At 40.2% G+C, this 21,569-nt stretch overlaps 1 protein-coding gene across 1 annotated transcript in view; it reads left to right on the top strand.

Annotated features, from left to right (window-relative positions):
• Positions 1-1,261: 1,261 nt before the first annotated feature.
• Positions 1,262-21,569, top strand: part of ZDHHC2 (zinc finger DHHC-type palmitoyltransferase 2) — a 32,868-nt gene continuing 12,560 nt past the window's right edge. Inside the window, exons 1-4 of the mRNA XM_066316771.1 lie at positions 1,262-1,424; positions 13,640-13,666; positions 17,514-17,608; positions 20,535-20,655. Coding sequence (XP_066172868.1) covers positions 1,262-1,424; positions 13,640-13,666; positions 17,514-17,608; positions 20,535-20,655 — 406 coding nt within the window. The remainder of the gene's footprint in view (positions 1,425-13,639; positions 13,667-17,513; positions 17,609-20,534; positions 20,656-21,569) is intronic.

Below are 21,569 nucleotides of genomic sequence, written 5' to 3'. Positions count from 1 at the left end.
ACACAACCAAAAAACACACAACTCTAAAAAGGCAGACCCAAGGAGAGGCCATGCAAAACAGTCCCTGGAATATGAAAACTAGTTTATGGAAAAATATGAATATTCAACAAACTAATACAACAGAAAGGGTATTAAAGAAAGCCTGTAAAATAGCAGTTTGTGGACTTGGCTAAATGCCAAGTCACCCAACGAACTGTACTTTGCTCTTTTTTTCCTTATCTCCTAATCGTCTTATCTTTTTATTAAAACCTATTTCTTAAAATCTACCAAAAAAAGTGAATCTCGTTTTTCCCAATAACGGTAATTCAGCCACGACGAGGGTTTACTGTTATAATTCCTACTGTAACAGTTTCATTACGATGAGTATAACGTAAAGCCTTTCGGGAATGGTGAGTCAGCACAACCTTCCCCTGCCACCCAAACCAACCTTGGCCACCGCGGCCTCCCAACCCGTGTTTACTCTGCTCCGAAGCCTTATTTGCAAACGAGGAGCGCTTTTTCTAACCGGGGGCTCTAAAGCCCTTCGCAGGGCAGCGTTAAGAGTCGCCGTGCCCGTTTCCAGAGGAGGATGAGGAGGGAGCGAAGCAGCATCGAGCACTGGGCGCTCCCCGCACGTGGCAGCGCCAGAACTCGGCGGCAGAGGGGACCGAGAGCACCGAGAGGGGACCGAGAGCACCGAGAGCAATGAGAGCACCGAGAGCAATGAGAGCACCGAGAGCAATGAGAGGGGACCGAGAGCACCGAGAGCAATGAGAGGGGACCGAGAGCACCGAGAGCAATGAGAGGGGACCGAGAGCACCGAGAGCACCGTGAGCAATGAGAGCACCGTGAGCAATGAGAGCAATGAGAGCAATGTGAGCACCGAGAGCACCGAGAGGGCACCGAGAGCAATGAGAGCACCGAGAGCACCGAGAGGGCACCGAGAGCAATGAGAGCGCCGAGAGCACCGAGAGCACCGTGAGCACCGAGAGCAATGAGAGCAATGAAAGCGCCGAGAGCAATGAGAGCGCCGAGAGCAATGAGAGCAATGAGAGCACCGAGAAGGCACCGAGAGCAATGAGAGCACCGAGAGCAATGAGAGCACCGAGAGCGCCGAGAGGGCGCTTTGCGCTCGGGGCCGGCTCTGCCCGCGCTGCCCGGGGAGCGGCGGTGGGAGGAGCGGCGGCCCCGGGAGGGTGTGGCCGGGGCGGGCTCCGGGCTGTGTGGCGCGGCCGGGCCGCGGGCCCCCGGAGCGAGCGGCCGGGAGATGCGCTGCGGGAAGATGCGCTGCGGGAAGATGGCGGCGCCGCCGGCCGCCGGGCCGCCGGGAGCTTGGGGCGGCGTGCGGAGGCGCTGCCAGCGGCTGCTCTACTGGGTGCCCGTGCTCTTCATCTCCAGCATCCTCTGCTGGTCCTACTACGCCTATGTCACCCAGCTCTGCCTGCGTGAGTGCCGCCGCCGCCGCCGCGGGGCGCGGGTGGGACGGGGGTGGGAGCCGCCGCCCTGCCGGGGGAGCGCCGCCGGGCGGTACGGGAACGGGTATGGATACGGATGTTGGTACGGGCACGGGAACGGGCACGGGTACGGGCACGGGTATGGGTACGGGTACGGGTACGGGTATAGGTACGGGTACGGTACGGGTATAGGTACGGGTATGGGTACGGGTATAGGTACGGGTATGGGTACGGGTACGGGTATAGGTACGGGCACGGGTACGGGTATGGGTATAGGTACGGGTACGGGTATAGGTACGGGTATGGGTACGGGTATGGGCACGGGTATGGGCACGGGTATAGGTACGGGTATAGGTACGGGTATAGGTACGGGTATAGGTATGGGTATAGGTACGGGTATGGGTACGGGTATAGGTACGGGTATAGGTACGGGTATAGGTACGGGTATAGGTATGGGTATAGGTACGGTATAGGTACGGGTATAGGTACGGGTATGGGTACGGGTACGGTACGGGTATAGGTACGGGTATGGGTACGGGTATAGGTACGGGTATGGGTACGGGTATAGGTACGGGTATAGGTACGGGTATAGGTATGGGTATAGGTGCGGGTATAGGTACGGGTACGGGCGGCCGCCTCTGACTCTCAGCTGCCTCCCATTGTCGGCCCCGGGGTCGCCCCCGGTCCCGCTGCCACGCCCGGCCCGCGGCTGGAGCGGACCGGAGCGAAGCTCCCGTGCTCCGGCCCCTGCGGACCCATCGCGCCTGGTGTGCTCCGACACGCGAGGGGGGAGCCGCCAACACGGGGCTTTTCACAGGCTGAGTTCACCTCCGTGGGCTGCGCGGAGTGTGGCCGGTCCCGGGCACCGGGAGCCGGACTGGCTGTGCGGGTGGGTGAGCGGAGTTCACACACACACAGGTACACACACATGTACACACTCACACATGTACACACACACACATGTACCCACACACACAGGTGTACACACACACACATATACACACACACACATGTACACACACACATGTACACACATACACATTTACACACACACATATGTACATACACACACACATGTACACACACACATACAGAGCCTTCTGAGGACAGACGTGAGTGCAGGAATAGCGAACAGGAAACCGGCGAAATGCCGCTCTCCAGGCGCCCAGAAAACGCCCGGCTGTCCCGACTCCATGACCCTTGTCGCCGGCCCGTGCCTTGGGCAGTGACCCTGGGCACGGCCCTTGGCACCTGGCATCAGGCGGCTCCATTCGGGGGCTGTTTATGACAAGAGCATTGGTGTGAATTACAGTAGCCGAGCCAGAAGGATTTATTAAATGACCAGCCTCTCTCGGTTTGGAGGGTTTTTTTCCCTGATTTCGGTTCTGTTACATGTTTGGCTCTATTCTCTTACATGGTCTTGTAGAAAACCATTGAATCTGATTTTTAGAGGCTGATGTGTGGCATACTGATATTTCAGTAACAATGTCTTAATACTGCCAGAGGAATATAAGTTAGCTCCACTTAGTTTTCAGCTGTTTATGTTAAAAATCTCAGCAGTCCAGCACCTAATTTTTGATATTTTTTTTAAATTGTATACAGAAAACAGATTGGATTTTTGTCCTATGGATGCTTGGCTGAGCAGTTGAGGGATTAAACAAAAAGTGATTGTCAGGCTTAGCACTTCTGATTTTTGGGGCAGTAGCAAGACTTGCTGTAGTTCCTATATTGGAGTTCCTATATTTTTTTTTCTTTGCTAACACCATTGAAATCTGTTAGTTTTAAGCATCACTGTGCCTTCATGAGAGGAAGAGTGAAGTGTCTGCCTTCAGCACAAGTGAATTGTGTGCAGGGTTCTGGGGGTTCACTGAACAAGCCTGGGAAGGAGAGCTGTCAGCTGCCACTGCTGATGCTCCAGGGAAAGATGCTCCAGGGAAAAGCCACTCTGTAGTTCATGTCCTAATGTGTGGAGCCTTGTGCTAGGCACAGTGGGTTTCTTCTGGGCACTACTGCTTCAGTATTCTGTTTTTTGTTTTGTTTTTTTTATTCTGCATAACTGTATGACAGAGGAGGGTTGGGGTTTAGCTGACCTGGAGGAGGATGCCTCTTAAGGAAATGCCCTGCTTCAAACTTGCTCCAGTCTATAAACTGCTTCACTCATTCCTTGAGGACCCCTCAAAGCATCTTTTACTGAATTCCTTTCAATGGACAAGGGTGATTTGTTGATTTGTTTGGTTGGTTTGTCACCCAGCCCCACACTTTCCACTGGGAGCTGGCTCACCAGTGTTTTTAATTCAGCGCAAGAGTCGCCCGTGATTTCCAGTAATTCCATCTTTTATCTATATCTGGATGTTTTCCCTCATTTTTTTGGCATAATAAAATAAAATGAGCTTATGTCTTGTCTTAGTAATGAATATTTAGTGTAAACAACAGAAGGAATAACTAACAACTCTGGGAAGGAAAGCCAAGGGCAGGAATAGACTGAAAGCATTTCAGTGCTTTGAAGCCAGCCTGTGTGTTCAGTGCAGCTTTTATTCCTGCAGCACTGAATGCTAAAGAGGATGTATATAGCTGGGTTTTTTTTTTTTTCCTGCAGCTTTCTGTCATTGAGGCTGACAGCATACAAGGAGCAGTGTTTAACCATTGTGCAATAGGACTTCACAAGGACTTTGCACTGGTGTAATAGAAGTGGTCCATTTGAGTTTTAGTAATGAGAAAGTGGTTCAAATGTAGTATTTTGAGTGGGTTTGTGGGGGGTTTTCTTAGAGTTTATTTGTTGGTTTGTTTGGGTTTTTTTAATTACATCTGAGCATTATATAGAAGGAGCAAATTTTTTTAAAAAAGCAATTTACTAAGCTAATTCCTTATATACCTAAAGCTGAGTAGTTACAGTGTTGAGTAGCATTCTAGAAACACAAAAAAGGTTTTAGAAATAGAAAAATGAATCCACTGTTCTTAGCACTAGTGTTGCCATGTCTATAGAGTTCCATCTCTTTTCTTAGTGGATTCAGGTAAGTGCTCATGCAGCTTTTAACCTTTAGCAGGAAGGAGAAAGATGTTGAATACTAGCAAACAGTTCTTTCTGCTGGATGTACGATGAATACTGGAATTAAATGCATCTGTGAGTTAGTCTTAAAACACTTGACTAAAAATTGCTTGCCCCTAATCCAGAGCCATTGATTTTGCCAGGATTGTCATATCCCAAGCCCTGTCTAGCAGTAGTACTTATTTTTTTCCACCCTGAATAACTTCATGTTTAAAATTACTGGATCTTTAAGTATTCCTTCCCTTTTTTAAAAAAAATGATGTTTGTGAGAGCCTGAGGGATACAGATTTGTTGTTCTCCAGAAAGGATGGGGAGAAGGAGGTGATGCACAGTGAGTCCAGTGAACTTTGATAGCTCAAGCTACTGAAATTTCAACCCAGGGCACGCAGAACAGCAGGAACATGAAGTGCAAATGAACTGCTGAACCCCAGCAGCTGTATCCAGGTGTCTGTATTCAGCAAATACACCTGGAATAACTGTTAGTGAAAAAGCTGAAAATGAACATTCAGTCTTTATTAAGATCTTTGTATACTTCCCATGCAAAAAAAAAAAAATATTCTTACATTTCCCTTCTTAGCTACATCTGTAATTCAGGTTGGAGGAGTTTCCCATTCCATGCTTTAGGTAAGGCAGAACCAGGAGTTAAATTGCAGTTGCTGACAGCTGTTTGTCAGAAATGTTCTTGCCAAACACAGACACTGACACCCTTTTGTTTTGTTTCCCACCAGTTCATGATTTGGAGGTCTGTATAAGAAGGAAAATGTAAAAAAAAAAAATGACAGTTTTGTGATAGATGTTTTTAGTAAAAATAACAGCTGTAGATATCCTGTATCCAAAAGAAATCTGTTCACTTTTGATCCATTTTTGACACGGCACTAATTTTAATTCAAAGGACAACGCTCTTGCTCAGGGAATCCTGTCAGAAAATGCAGCTTGAGTTTGTAATTTTGAGGCAGGAAAACAGATTTACTGTGGAACAAACGAGCAATAAGCATTTTGTGACTACTCCAGTGAAGGGAAAGGGAGAAAATATTGCCACCTGGTGAGTGATTTGGAAAAGAATAAGTTACTTCAGCATAGCTGAAGAGGGGATACAACAAAATCTTTTTTTTTTTTTGGTGTGGAATATTTGATTGGTGTCTGCCTACAGCTCCCCTCAGAGTGGAAGAAGCATGGAATGACATCCAGCTGCTGAAGATGTTAATGGTCATGAAAGATTTTTTTGCTGGAAGATCACATTGATTAGTGCTGAATTGAGGTTTTTGACCCACTGAACTGTCAGTGGAATGGAATTACCACAGGGTATAAAGCTGCTTAATTCATCACAGTTTAGAGGCAGGATTAATACGTGCCCTGTGGGCTTTGGACAGTGTTATCAGGGTGTCAGAAGTGGCAGAAAATAGGGAGATAGAAGCTGCTAGGGTGAGGGGGAAAAAGGTTAAAAATAATAATAAAAAAAAATTAAAAAAAAAAATTAAAAAAAAAAAAAGAGAGAGACCCAGGATTTGGTCAGCTGGATTTGAGCTCTTTGCTCAGTGTGTTCTCCAGATGGATTAAAGGATTTATGGTACTTGCAGCTTATGTCCTGTAACCATTTGGAGCTTAGGTTTGGCTATAGAAATAGAAGTACACTGCAACATTGCAGTTGGCTGTGGTCAAATACCAGGTTAAATACCCTGTCTGCAGGGTACAAAAGTACTTTGGTCCAGGAAAGTTTGCATTTTTATTCTGTATTTTGGAAATACTATCTGGTGGATTTTTTGTTTGTTTGTTTGGGGTTTTTTGTTGGTTGGTTTTGGGGTTTTTTGGGTTTTGGTTTGGGTGGGGGTTTTTGTCTGTTTGTTTTGGGTTTTTTTGTGGGTTTTTTTTTTTTTTTTTTGGTTGGGGTTTTTTTGGGGGGTTTTTGTGTTGTTTTGTTTTTGGTTGGTTTGGGGTTTTTTTGTTTGTTTTTTTTTTGTTTGTTTGTTGTTTTTTTTGTTTGGTTTGGTTTTTTTTGTTTTTGTTTTTGTTTTTTTGTTTTGTTTTTTTTTTTCCCCTCTTGTGAGATCTGTGGTTACTTTGAGAAAAGTTTCCAAGCTGTGGCTGAAGTAGAATGGGCTTCTGCATTATAGCCAGCAGTCGGTCCTGTGCATTTCCCAAATTTCATGTGGATGCTTTCTCAGACTTTTGGAAGCAGCTGCCACTTTACAGCTCTGAAACAGAGCTGAAGTCTGTGTTCAGCGTGGCTGGTTCTCTCTCCATGGATTACCTGTAGTTTTTATGCCTTGAATTGTAAACTCTGGCTTGAAGCTGAAAACACAAGGTCTGTGGTGAAGATAAAGTTACTGGACAAGATTATGTTCCCAGGTAAATGTTTGATACTGTTTGGTACATAACTTAAAGAGTTCTGCTTGGTACATAACTTAAAGAGTTCTTGTCAGGGTGTAGTTTTTGGTTGCTGAACAGTGTCTGGCCACACAAGTGTCTGCTGCTTTGGTAGAACCAAACTTTTCATTCTTCAGTCTGTGACTTGGAAGGTAAATGGGAAATGTGTAAAGAAGAATTAAACCAGTTTTTAGTCATACCCTGTGCACAGGCAGTGGGTTTGTGAATTTAACCAACAAAGGCACCAAATAGCAGCTTGCTGCTGGGCCAGGTGTCCTGGGGAGGGTTTCCTCATCTGAGATTTAAATTGTTTAAAGTCCTTGGCCTTTAAAAGCCCCGAGTCACATAGGTATAAAAAAGCAGAGTCCTCAAGGTCTGTTTTCAGGTTTCTCGTGGTGTTTATTATTTGGTATCTCAGAATTTTCTCTGCTCCCAGCCGAGGTCTGGACAGCAGCTGGGACACGAGGTGACTGCCCACGATGGGATGTTCCCTCACATTTATACAGATAACTCCGTGTGGGTTATTTACTGTTTGTACCAATGCCCAGTGCCCACACTAAAGGTGTCATTTCTACTTTGCTCCAATCCACTCTGACTACTTTGTGCCATCACCACCCCAAAAGATGGAGGACGAGGAAGAAGGAGAAGTACATGAGGTACCACCCAAATTCCACCATCTTGTCCCCATTTACCTCTATTCTGTAAACCCTAAAACTACTGAATTTGTATCTTCTACTGTGCTAAACTACTGTTTTCACATCTCGGTGGTTTGCAATTCCTCTCCCATGGACTAAAATCAAAGCTGGTGTTTTCCTGGGCTCTGTGCCAAGGTCTCTGAGCCCCCTGAACCAGCTCCACACCCCCTGTGCAGGGCTCAAATTCCCTTCCTCGGGTCCCAGGTCATCCAAGGGGATGTCCTGGACTCCAACAGAGGTGGACAGTGATGCACTTTAATGGGCACAGGGTTAAAATTAATCCTCTGAAACGTTTGCAAATACCATCAAATGCAAATGTATGGGTTATTGATGGCTGCCTTAAACATCCCAGAAATATTTCTGTGACTTGTTCCGAAACAAAGCCCGGGTGTCACCTTTGTCACTCTGAATCAATGCAAATCACTGTTCTCTCTAGCAGAGATAAGTTTTTATTGCAAGCACTGATATTTTTACTAAAGGACTGTTGCAGGCAGTGACAGAATTCCTGTCACAACTATAAAACACTTTTATGTGTGCACACAGCTCAGTCAAACTGCGTCTATAGATCAGTGTTTTACAGCTTCAAGTATGCTATAAAGATGAAATATATACTTACTGTTGTGAATCGGATCCAAGATGTTAAACTTCATAAAAGTTGGAGAGAACCAGCTATTTATAGATGTGGCTGCAGAGTCCCTGAATCAGATGGATCTTGTTTTCCCATTCCACAGGTATAAATATTTCAATAATGTACATAAAACATGATAGCAAAATTTTGTATAGCCGCTTTCATCACAGCTTTAAAAAATTAATTGCTTTCTCCCATTTTCTTTTCTTTTTTTTCCCTTATTTTTAAATGTAGCCATTGCTGTTCAGAAACTTTGATTTTTGGGTTTAGAAGTCAGGCAAAATTTAACATTACAAAACCAATGCACATTTTCATGTAAAATTTATCTTTCAGAATCTTTTGGGGGTTTGTGATGGACGTCTACCTAGTTTTTACATGGTTGGGTGAGATTAAAGATTTCTAGGGAAAAAAAAAAGAGTGGAAATTGAAGAAGCAGAAAATCCAACTCGATCTGACCACAAGGTGCCTAGTGATGTGATTTCTTTTCCTAGCAAATTAATTTGGTGATGGAAACCATCCTGGCCTTTTTTTTTTAGTCTTTTGACACACATCATCATTCTGCCTTCTTTCCAGTTCTCCTCTGCAAGCACAGGCTACTTGTATAACTTCTGCCAACATTTTAAATTTAAAAAGTAATATATTTGATCTCCTTACTGCACCTGCTTAGGGATTGCCTCTCTAAATTTCTAACAGACAAAGAAACTCTAAGTGAAAAAAAGCAGGAAAAAATTTTGAACAATATGCAATACTTCAACATCATGGTAAATCTCGTACCATGAAAAAAGCATTTCACATCTACATTCTCTAAAATATCTATATTATTTTTAAATTTTTTTAAATTTTTAAATTTACATACCCATTTGTAAAAGAATGGAAAGTGCAATGTTCATTAAGAATATTTATGTACCAACAAAAAGGGAAAACACAAGGCAGTAACAACACAAATCCCTTTCAACATCCAATCTAAAGAAATGAGAGAGATTTTTCTGTCCTTTAGTATAATCAGTTTAGGATTCTCGATTGTATTTCATGGCTTCCTCTTTATTCTCATATTCTTCTCCAGGGAGAAATAAGATGACATGGTGTATTTGACTATTGGATTGACATTGATTATTGGATGTTCCTGTTTCTGGCTCAGGAAATTGGGATTTCCATCGGCTGAAATGCTGTGTGTGTCCCAGGCTGGTCCCTAATTCTGATGAGCTGCATAATGAACCAGAGATGCTCTAATGATGTGACAGTCTGCAAGGACTCAACTGGAAATGGCACTGCAAGGGTGATTCTTCATGAAATTGGTCCCTGCAGCACCTCAGGCAAACAAAGCTGTAACTTTTTAATGATTTCCTGAAGACAGGTCATGTTTTTTATAATTATTTCTATCTCTGGATACGCAGGAGGATCATTTTATTCGAGTCCCAAAGGGGTTTATTTACCTTGTTTTCTCCCAGAAATCGCTTAGCAGCTGGGATTGTCGTGCCCTTTGTGTTTATTTTAGTCATCATAGACAGAAATGCTTTTAACCCAAATTGTTTCTGTGCTATTTGACTATCAGCAAGTGCCTTTGCAGCGTTTCAGCTGATTTTATTAATAAGATGCACAGTCTGACCTACTTTTCACCACAGCAAGTGTAACCCCTTGAAACAGAAATTGAGAAAACTGCCAGAAATACTGATACAAATGATCAGAAATACTGATACAAATGATTCTGCTAAAAAATATAAAATTTGGTCGAAGTAAACGTACCGTGTGCTATTCAGAAGGCAGGGAAAATAACAAACATTTCTTTGAGCAAATCCAAAATTGGAGGATTTTTTTTTTCATACTAGAAAATTATTTTCCCTGCTCTTAAATAATATGATTTTAGTGTGATCTTAGGGTAAACACCTTGTAGTTACTCAAAGAAGTCTTTGTGTTGTAGCTATTCAACAAATGGAGAAAATTGTGGTTGCAGCTTAGGGGTGTATGAAATAACTTTTGATTTATGCTCAATAGTAAAAAAAATTAAAATGACAAGATACATATATTTAAAAAAAACCCAAACAAACTTGTTCTCACCCTGCTGGGGTTAACTGGACATTTCTTGTGTTTTAACTTTCATAGTCTTTACTGTCAGGAGCATTTGGGTTCCAAGTTAGATACTGCAAAAGCTGAGAACTCTGTACAGGTGTCGACTCTGTTTCCTTCTGGGGGTGGACAGAAATTTTGAGAAGCTTTAGATTTGCTTTAGATTTTGAAATTTTGAAATTTTGCTTTTGAGATTTTGAGAAGCTTTAGATTTGCTGTCTGGTGGAAATGACTGAATTTGGATTTGTCTATCCTTTACTTACAGGCGTTGTGGAAAATTTAGACACATTAATAAATATATTTTATGCAAAAATAAGAGATGGGAAAAAAAAGATTACAGTTGCTTTCACAGCAATATTCTGTGAAATTTTCTCTCCCTTGTAAGGAGAGAAAAATGCCACAAATTGGTGAAGATTGGTTAAGCAGATTTTTGTTTTGAAACTGGTGATTGTGCGGTGTGTGCTTGGCTGTGACTTTTTAATTAGCAGAGAGCAGTTACTCCGAGGAGACTGGCAGAATCCCTGCACACTTTGCTGTCTGTTCCAAGCGGAGAAAGAAAATCAGAATTTGAATAGTGGCTAATTTGCTTTAATCTGAGAACTCTTATCAGCATTAAATTGCATATCAGCTCTGAAGATGTCTTTTGTTTTGTAAACAGTCATCTGGTGGGTGGCTGTTTTCTTACAATTTTACAATTCTTGTGCATCATTGTAGGGGAGCCTGTCTGCTTCCCAGAGTCAAATGTATATATATGTTCCTTCATATTTTCATATTCATATATTCCTAGCAGTTGTCTAGATGGAAATTCAGCTTTTCAAATTCTAAAGAGTTCAGAAAACTGAGGGCAGAATATAGTTTATTTTATAGTGTCTTGTGTGACTTCCGTGGTGTCTTTTTGATTTTTTTTTTTTTTTTTTGAGGAGTTTTATAAAGTTGGTTACTGTTTTCCCTCAGGTGAGCTAGGTGCTTGTTTTGGTGGAGCCATAGTCAGATTTTAGCAGACCTGCTGTAAAATTACGGAATTGTGCAATAATTCATGTTTGAGAGCTGGTACAGTCCAACCTCTAATCAAAACAGGGCTAAGTGTGAGTCCCACTAGGTCATTCAGGGTTTTGTCAGCTTGAGTCTTGGAAAACTTCACTGCTGGAGGTTGTGCAACATCCAGACATCTTCCTCCACTGGTGGACAGCTCTCCTGGTAGGAATGGTTTTGCCTGTATCCAATCTGATCCTTTCATTTCAGCTTACCCTTCTGGCTCCTGTCACCCCACTGTGTGCCAGCATGAAGAGCCCATGTCCTCGGTTCCTCCCTGGAGAGACCTCCAAAAACCGTGTCTTCTCCAGGCTGACAAGCCCTGCTTCTCTCTTGAGAGGATGAGTCCCTGCCAGCTTGGTGGCTTCCTCCTGGGCTTGTCTCTTTGGTGTGTTGGGGGGAAAATCCCCAGCACAAATCCCTGTTCTGGATGGGGTCAGATAAATGCTGGGCAAGGGGATGAACCCTTCCCTCCTCTGGCCAGCCCTTGCTGATGCAGTGTAGGTGAATCCACAGACGGCTGGGACAAGGAATTCTGCCAGCCTGGATATTCTAGAACATGTGGGTTTATTGCAGGGCCGTGGGTAAAAGGGCCTTGCCTTCAGCCACCAGCCTGGGCTGGAGGGGAGTCCCAAAGAGAGAGGGAGAGAGAACAGCAGGGTGAGAGCTGAGAGAGAAGGGAGAGAGAGAGCAAAGGGCAGGGGAGAGAGCAGGAGAGAGCGAGAGTAGGGGGAAGAGGAAGGGGGAGAGTTCAGAGGTAAGAGGAGAGGTAAGAGTTAAGAGCTCAAGGTCTTTGTTACATTCCATTATATCTCCTTTTGTGATGAATATTCTAATTTTCAGTGACCAACCAACACAAGACACAAAATCCTATAGAATCTACATACATACATACATAACTATTACATTACCATATTGTGTTATATTTTAAACTCTAAAAACTACTCTTTAGACTTTTCTGTTTTGCTCCATTGACCTTTGGATCCCTCAGCCAGCAGAAAGGGATTGTTCAATCCAAAGGGATTCTCCTTCAGCTAGACCATTGTTTTCAGGTTCTATAGTAACTGAGACTCAGTATCCTACAGCTCAAAGTCAGCTTTCATTTCTATTTCCATTATAGGTTTCATATTTTCAGAATCTTTGCTAAGCAATCATATTGATAAGGTTTCCCTGATTCCATCTTCCCCAACACAAGATGTATTTAAATACTGGGGTTAAATCAGTCAGCAAGTCAAAGTGTAATCCATCAGTCAGGTGGCAAAGCTGTTTGCCTTTTCCATAGGAGTTGCCTTGTGCCTGAAGAGCAGCCTTGTGCAAACATTTTTATTAGATTTATTTAAAATTTAATTCTATTTTTATTAGATTTATTTAAAAAATTCCTAATTTTTATTAGGAGAACAAGAGTGGATGAGAGTGCTGTCTGTCTGCTGTCCTGTTGTAGGCACCAGTGTATCACAGCTTGTAGACTGCTCAGCTGGGATGGACAGATGTGTGGTGCAGTGGTTTGGCTGAAAAGAGGGTTTTGATCACTTGGGAGATTGTGATCTTTCTGAGGTACCTGTTGTGGGATGCTCACTTTTAAATAACGTGCCCAAGAGTGGAAAATGCAGTCACTGATATGTGATATCTGTGTGCACCCTTCCATGATCCTACTAAAAAATAGAAAATTTTCTATATTTATTTATAGATTTATTTATATATTTATATAAATAGATATTGATATAAATAGAAATATATTTATAAATTAATATAAATATAAAGATATTTCTTTTTATATTTATTTATATATTTATGCCTGACACACTTGTCCTTTCTCACTCAAAGTCTCACTCTCCCAAATTCCTCGCTCCCAAATCTTGTAGTCCGTGGGCAGTTTCCAAAAGGAAATGCAGCTTTTGTCTCCTTTCAATTCTTATGCTTTGAATATTTAAGGTATCACCAAATATTGCTGCCAAAACCAGTTCTGGAGTCTCATACCGCCACTTCAAGAAGAGAACATAAAAAACATAAAGAGTGAAACCTGTGCAACCACAGTTAGAAGAAATACCTGAACTTCAGAAGTGGCTTTTTTAGGATTAAACTTCAGAGATGGCTTTTGTTGAATTAAACTTCAGTTTCAGATAAATGGAGGTCCTGGTTATCAGGAAATGAGCCTGGGAACAGAACCCATAAAAACCATATAAGCAGTTGATATTGTATAACTATTCTTGTGAATGGACACAGCATAAAAGCTTCACAGTGTGTGACCTTGAACATGTATTGTTTGATGATTATTCTTCCATCTTGAGTTGAAAAAAATAAAGTTTAATATTGAGTTGCATCATTTGCTATTTAAACATAAATTTTTATTATTTCCTTTTTTTTTCTTGTTTTTCAGTGACAATGACAAATATCGGAGAAAAAGGTAAGGTTTTTTATTAGCTGTTTGTAGATGTAATTCATAAATCAGAGTAAAACAGTAGTTTACCAGTAGAATTGAGAAACAGTCAAACTTAAGTTAGATTTGTACTTTTTTTGTTCCTCAGCACCTTTCATTATCTTGCTGTTCCTGGATATTGCCTTAGCCATTACAAATAAAGATGAGAAAAATTAGAATTTTTTTACTCTTTCCACTGGCTTTCTGATGTGTCGGCTAAAACAATCATTATTAACAATCTGGTTTTTAAAAAATCTATTCATAATATGGAAAGCTCTTGTAAAAGCAAGGATTTCTAGGGGTGAGCAGTTTATTTGTGCAGATGCAACATACTTCAGTGGGAGGTGATTTTTTTCCTGCATTTTCTTTTTAACATATTTAGAGAAATAGGATCCTTCTATTATATTCTGTTATATTCTATTATATTCTATATATTATATTCTTTTATACTTATATAAAATATATTTTTATAATTTTTATAAATATATAAATATAAATATATATATAAATATATATAAATATATATAAATATATATATGTATATATATAGGAACTGTAACTAGGCAATCTTACCATATTCTGACAGGGCTACATGTCAGATGTATATAACAGAATATAATATATTTTTATATTTTTATATTTATATATTTTAATATATTAAATATATATATTATGTATAATATATATAATATATATTATATATAATTTATCATTTATACTCTATATTATAGAATTTATATACATCATATATAATGTATATTATATTTTTATATATTTTATATATAATATATATAAATATATATGTTTAAAAAAACATATATATATTTATTTCCAGATGCTATTTGAATACTAGAGCACAAGATGGAAATGTAAAGTGTAGGGCTGCAGAGCTTTTGGAGGAAGAGCTTTTTATGTTTCTGTAATTCCAGCAGATTTTATTAAGTCATTGGCAACTCCCTCACTTAGAAAACACTTTGTCAATTAAGAAGCATTTGCTTGAAAAACTTCAGTTCTCTGATCTCATCCCCCACATGAGTTTGGAATTGCAGTTTCTTGCTGCTCCATTCTCTGTGGGATGGGGGGAAAAAGTGAATTGATGGGCATTGCTCACAAAACACATGAAAATTATCACAAAACACATGAAAATTATCACAACACACATGAAAATTATCGGAAAACACATGAAAATTATCACAACACACATGAAAATTATCAGCAAAATGCATTGGGGGAAATTTTCTTATTTTTTTAAATTTCTTATTTTTTAAATTTTCTTCTTTTCACTCAAAGCCTTGGTGGGCTTCAGCCAGTCAGAAGCAGCACTGTGGCTGTCCTTCTGCCCTAAGATTTGTTTTGTTGGGTTGAGTTAGGGTTTTTTGTAGTTGGCTGGTTGATTGGGTTTTGGGGTTTTTTTGGGTTTTTTTCCAGAAAATGTGTAGATTTCTGCCAGGGAGCAGCAGCCAGTTCTTCTCCAAGTGCCTCAAGTGAGATGAAGTTGTTGTGTTGAGCTCTCAGCGCCCCAGGGTCTCCATCCCTACACCTAATACCCAAGCAATAACCACACCCAGTTAATTAGTTTTCCTGAATTTTAAAAGGGTGGATGCTTGAATGGTTTTAAAACCAACATGTGCTTTAAATGCAAGCACCAGTGCAGGGAAAGTGGTGGGGTGTTTATAGGTGTAATTCATCTAATAACATGTAATTCATAGATGTAATTCATCTAATAATATATTAATGTAATGTGCTAATTTTCATGTGTTTTGTGAGCAGTGCCCATCAATCCATCCCAGTGCAGGGAAAGTGGTGGGTAGACAGCCTGGGAGGAGTTCAGTGACCAGTCAGGATCAGGCTGGGGAATTTAGGTTCAAGATCAACCAAAATAAGCTCAAATGTTCTTCAGACCTCCAAGGGAAAACCTTGGGTAATGTCTTCAGGCGTTAGGCTTTGGTTTGTGTGCCAACAATTTTCTTCTGGTCAGTCAGTTAATGGGTTTTTTGTTGGTTTTTTTGCCTTTTTTTTTTTTAGCAATAAAATGCTTAATGCATTTCAGTAAGTGCCTGATGGACAGAACTGGGGTGACTTTGCTCTCACTATATGCCATGAATATACTGATGTGTAAAAAAATATTGATTTTGTTCGAGTAAATGAGGAGTTTTTTTAGAGTTGATAGAAATGTTCTGATAGAAGTGGAGACTGTTCCTGTCTAGATGCTTATAAAATAACAAGGTGGTCATTTAGTGTATTGTGCTTTGTGTGGAGGCCACTTCTATCACTTATTTATGCTGATAATTATTTTTTTTTTCAGTTTATAGACATGGCATGTGACTCTTTGCACCTATCATTCCAAAAGCTTTGTACAGACTTGCTCCTCAGATTCTATTAGCTTTTGTTAATTATTTTTAACAGCTTAGTGAATGAGAGTAAATATGTACAATGTTCCTGCTATTACTTCAACACCAGAAGTATTTATTCGATTATATTTGAGGCAAAATTGCAAAAAGTAAGAACATACCAAGCAACTGTATTTATATGCACCATCATGCATGTGTTATAAAGAATTCTCTAGCCCTGAATAATAGGACATGTAAAAAAAGCTGACCAAACGAGGGCAATATTTCAGGTTGTGAAGTGAAAGTAACACGGGTTTCCCACTATGACACTTTTTGAGGATATGCATTTGTGGAAGAATACACTTTTCTTGTCGTTAGAGTAACTTTATCAGGGGATATGAGTTTATGATTTGCTGTTTATTGTAGTGAATTGCTTACTAAGGTGAGACTTTTTAAATGGAAGTACCTATCAACTTATGGCAGACTCTGGAAAAGTGACTGTTGCCTTCTGTATTCTAATAAACATTGATTCTCATCTATTAAAAAACATACAAATAAATGTCGACTGGCTGTGAAGAATATAAAGTAGTGAATGAACACTGGAATTTAAAGCACCTGTTGGTTTTAAAACCACCCAACCATCCTCCTTTTTAAAATCTAGGAAAACAAATTACTGGGTGTGGTTAGTGCTTGGGTATTAGGTGCAGATTCACCCCAAGACTTCTCTCACATTTGTCATTGTCCCCTTATGTCCTGTGAGAGGTTGGGGCTTTTGCTGGGGGAGGCAGACATGCATCAGTTAATTAGGATTTTAAAAACGAGTAAGGGAGACTGTTTGCTAATTAATGATGGGCCTTTATTAGGGTTTGTATTTGTCTTACGTAAAGGAAGTGGAGAAACAGAATATTTTATCTGAAGGTGCTTTAAAACTTGCAAAAAGAGTAAGAGCTGGTATTACCCTTACAGCTTTGTAAAAATCAATTTTATTTTGTTGAAGTACGCAAGGCTACACTTCAAAAACACACTACACATTTCAACAGGAAAAGGTGTTGGTGTTTTGAAAGCTGAGATGAACTTCTCCAGGGGGTTGCATTGTGGTAGGAAGCAAATCAAAAACCTAAAGATGTACGAGCTGCTATGAAATTGGTACTTACAGAGCCATAGAGTTCTCCCTTCTCATTCATCCCAAGGTAAAGGCCACTGTCCACGCCTCTAATACTGACCAGTCCCACTGCCACACTGATGAATTCGAGGATACCTGAAAAAAAAAAATAAAAAAATTTTGCTTTAATTCATCTTGTAACCGTCAAACACATAGAATCCAAAAAGCCGGTTGAAAACAAGTAGAAAGTTGCAACGCAAATTTTTTTTGTGGCAAAGCTTTTCCAGAGCCTGTGCATTTACATCTGTTAGAAAACTCTCTGTGATGCCTGCAGGGCACTGTTTATAAACACTTATAATATCTCTGATCTGTTTGTATTAATTCTGTTCCCTTCTGATTGTAGTTGTGTGCCTGGTTGCTTACCACGTGTTTTTCATGCTGTTCGTCTGGTCGTATTGGAAAACAATCTTTACACTACCAATGAATCCTTCAAAAGAAGTAAGCTAAATTTAACTGTTCTTTAGGAAATAGCCTAGCCAAATGCCTGGTTTTGTGGTGTTTCAAGGACTTAAGTCTCTGATGTCGTGTAGTTTTTACACTCTGTAGAAAAACACAGATGGCAGTTACAGCTTCTTAATAAGAGTCAGATTGCAATCAGTGTAATGACCAAGATAAAAAAGTAGCAATTCCTCTAATTTTTTAATAGATATTTTAAAATGAGATCTTTATGGTAGAAGAAAAAAAAATAATCTTGTCCACTTGACAAATATGAGTTATTTGAACTAGAAACGTACATCTTTGCCTTGGGAATATCAGACTTTTATGTGTGGGCAAAAATTTATTTCCCTGTGTTTAAGACTTTTATTTCTTGTCAGCATCTGTCTGTTGCCCTCTGAATTAAAACTTCTTCCCTGTCTGTTTTGGTATGAGGGAATTTTGGATTGTGGTGGGAGTGCACATGAGGTAAGCTGATGGTGGGAAGCAGGAAGGGAGTAAAGAACAGTGAAAAAATGAGTCTGGGAAAGTTCTCCACCAGTGGTAGTTCTGCTCAGGCAGCTTTTTATGGCTAGCACAACTTTTTGGCCTCTTCCATCCTGTCTTTGTGCAGAACCCCCAGATTCCTCAGTAGGGGCTGTGTTCCACCACCTCTGGGGTCAGGAGAAGCTGTGGCTGCCCTGGGGTTTGAAATACCCACAAAGCAAACCCTCCCTTTGGCATGGAGGCACCTCTAGCTGCTCTAAGTACCAGGCCAACCTGAAATGAATAAATAGTTTGTGATTTCTACTCTTTGTTGTGTGCAGGTTCTTTTCCAAATAGTTTTCCTTCACTGCTAGGATATTTAATTGTGAAAGCAGGTAGATAATTCAAACTAATTGCCATCTTCACTGGAGTTCACACTGCAGTCTTTACTACAGCCTGGGGAGGAGCAAAATAAATTAAAAACCTATTCCATTTGAAAAATTACATGGCAAAATGTATGTGTGTGTATGGTGGCTGTACTGATAATTAGAAGGGCTTTCAAGTCATGGGGCTGGTGCAAATAAAAGCATTTTGACAAATCCTGGTTGTAGTACAATTCCAAATCCATCTTACAGTGCTGCTGGAGAATTTCAGATGGAGCAGGGGAAGTGTTTTAGTTGAGTAATAGAGAGCAGTGTGTGGTGTTCCTGTGTTCTTTGACTTTACACTGAATTTACACAGTGCTGCTGGCAGTAAGTGACACCTTCCTTCTTCCATGTCTTTCTCCTATTCTACTACAGCAGTGTTTTAAAAATTTAATGAGGGTATTTTGTAATGTTAACTAACTGCTTGGAGTCCATTTTACAGGATGAAGTCTGCCAATAGAAAAAGAAGTATTTTCAAGTGAACTGAACTCACTTGAAGACTGAAAACAGACAAAGCTTTTTTTGCATTTTGTTTTCGTGAATACTGCAGCTGGTGCAAACCACACTGCTTTCTTTTGAGCTTGTTTCCAGCTTTGACATGTAAAGTAGGTTTTGAGGGACTTTACTGCCATCCTCTGCTTGTGCATACCAAGGCACTGAAGATAGGAGTGAAAATGGCACAAAGGTTTTAGATGTAGGACTACTCTGAGCAATAATAAAAAAAAGATGTAACAATAGAGCTGTTTATATCAAATAAGCATTGAAAAAAGAAGTGTTCTAAACCAAGTTTTTGCAGTAAGAAGTCTTACATATCCCAATATAAATCCACTCAAAAGACTTTTTTAAGAAGTCTTACATATCCCAATATAAATCCACTCAAATTTACACCCTTGTGAGAGTGTAAGAGTGTAAAAAGTGTTCTTGCCAGGGGAAAAAATGGTGACCTGAGAAACTGTAGTTAGATAGTGAATATTCAGCTTCAGCTGGAAGACTGTGGGCTTTGTCAGGAAGGGTGGAGTGCTGCCTTCTCTGTGGAAGTGAGAATAAGCTTCTAACTGCATCTTCCTGTCTGCTTTCTTTATTTTTATGTGCATCATTTTCTTTTAGGGAAAAAAAAAAAATCAATATTATTGTAATGACTACCCTTCCTGTAAACAGGGCTTCTGTTTCTGGCACAGGGTAGAGACAGCTCTTCCTGCCAAATGTGGATTTCTTTTTAAAGGTGATTTTGTATCCTCTTTCTCTGATAGAGATACCAAAGACTTCTGCCTGTTTCTAGAAGCTACAGTGACAAAGAGTAAAGAACAGTGAAAAAATAAGTCTGGGAAAGTTCTCAGCAACAGGCTGTGTTGCTGTGTTGCATAAGAATTTGAAGTTTAGGAAATTTGTACTGCTTCGTGTAAAGAAAGCATTTCTTTCAGTAATTTTTGCCTTTTCAGCACTTGCTAAAGCCATGTTTGTTACTGTTCTGGGCAGTGTCAGAAGCTGGTTTTTTATTCAGGAAGATGTTTAAGATGTGGTTATTTTGCCATACAAGAACCATCTCTCCCTTCTCTCAGCCAGTCTCTAAAGTATAACCACACCCTGACACCTGCATGAGGAGAACAGCAGTGACAAAAAATAAAAGGGAAAATGCCAGAAGAGAAATAAAGCTGCCTTTTCTGCTATTTCTAGTCGTGTATTTTCTTCCATTTAAACACTGACATCCCTAGGTTATAGTCACTAGTTCATATTTGGCATTACAGAAGTAAATTGACTGATTTTTCAGGGGAATGATGTGCTCTTGATCTTTCTCTTGAAGAATGTTGCTTAATACTTCTGGAAGCATTGAGCATTGCATCAATACCAAACCAGAAGTGTTTTTAATTTTGTCTTCAGTTGCCATAAAATAAATCAGTTGTCGAGGGACCACTGGGGTTATTTCTACGTGTTGCTGAGCCATCTTTATGAAATGAATATTTATCCCTCTTTACACATCTGCAGTTACATCTTCAACTTGGAGCTGGCTGATTTTTCTTTGCTTTTAAAAATCATTCCAGTTTCATCTGTCATACTCAGACAAGGAGTCCCTGGAGAGGGAGCCCAGAGGTGAATCCCAACAAGAAGTCTTGAGAAGGGCAGCCAAGGACCTGCCCATCTATACACGGACCATGTCTGGAGGTAAAGGGATGTTTAGGAGACTAACAAAGGCAGGATTGTCTTGAGGTACCACTTAAACTAATTAAAAAAGAGTTTTCAAGGGTTTGGATTGAAGGGAAGAAGTGTTTTTTTCATATTTCACAAAATAACAAAACAATCCAAGAAGTTTAATTTAGCTCGGTGCAGCTGCGTTTATTCAGTGTGTAAAGGTTGGCGGGAAGTGAATTGCACCATAAAATTCAGGATTTTAAAGTGGATTGACAGTGCCTTGCTTTTGTTTTCAAATTGATATTAACAAGTGGCTTGTGATACTGAGCTGCAGAAGAGGCTGTAGCAGCCATTAAGTGCATGAATTTCTTATATCATAGATTAAAAAGATAATAAAAACAGAATCACTGTTTGTATGTCATGTACAGTTAGATCACAACAGGAGACTGTTACTGTTTTACTTGTTGGTCATCCAGTGGCAATAACAAAAGATAATCCAAACTAAGAGTTAATCTAACCCTACTCATAGTGTCAGCTTTTCAATGCTGGCTAGTTAAGCAAATCCAAGAGATAATTTCACCCAGGAAGTTAAAGCTGATAGAATAATAGCTTAAGGTAGCTACACTGTTGAACAGTGTTTAGCATTTTTCCAGTCTAGTGAGGGTTTTGTGGCTTTTGATTGTTTTGCAGAGCTAAAAGGCTTGGGGAAAAAAAAAAAAAAAAAAAAAAAAAAAAAAAAAAAAAAAAAAAAAAAAAGATTAATGTGATTAGCAGAGGTTGCAAAAACTGAGCTTTTTGGGTACAGTCTGATAAATTCAGCATTTCAAGAGGTTAAGGAATGCTTTGGTATTTGAAACTGGTTCTGATCCTGCTGAAATGCTTTCCTGGGGGTTCTGCTGGGCTGAGCTGATGGTATTTACTTTTGCACAGACTTGAGAAGTCAAAAT

The sequence above is a fragment of the Sylvia atricapilla genome, chromosome 4, assembly GCF_009819655.1.
Source record: "Sylvia atricapilla isolate bSylAtr1 chromosome 4, bSylAtr1.pri, whole genome shotgun sequence".
NCBI lineage: Eukaryota > Metazoa > Chordata > Aves > Passeriformes > Sylviidae > Sylvia > Sylvia atricapilla.
This window is presented reverse-complemented; position numbering and strand designations above follow the sequence as displayed.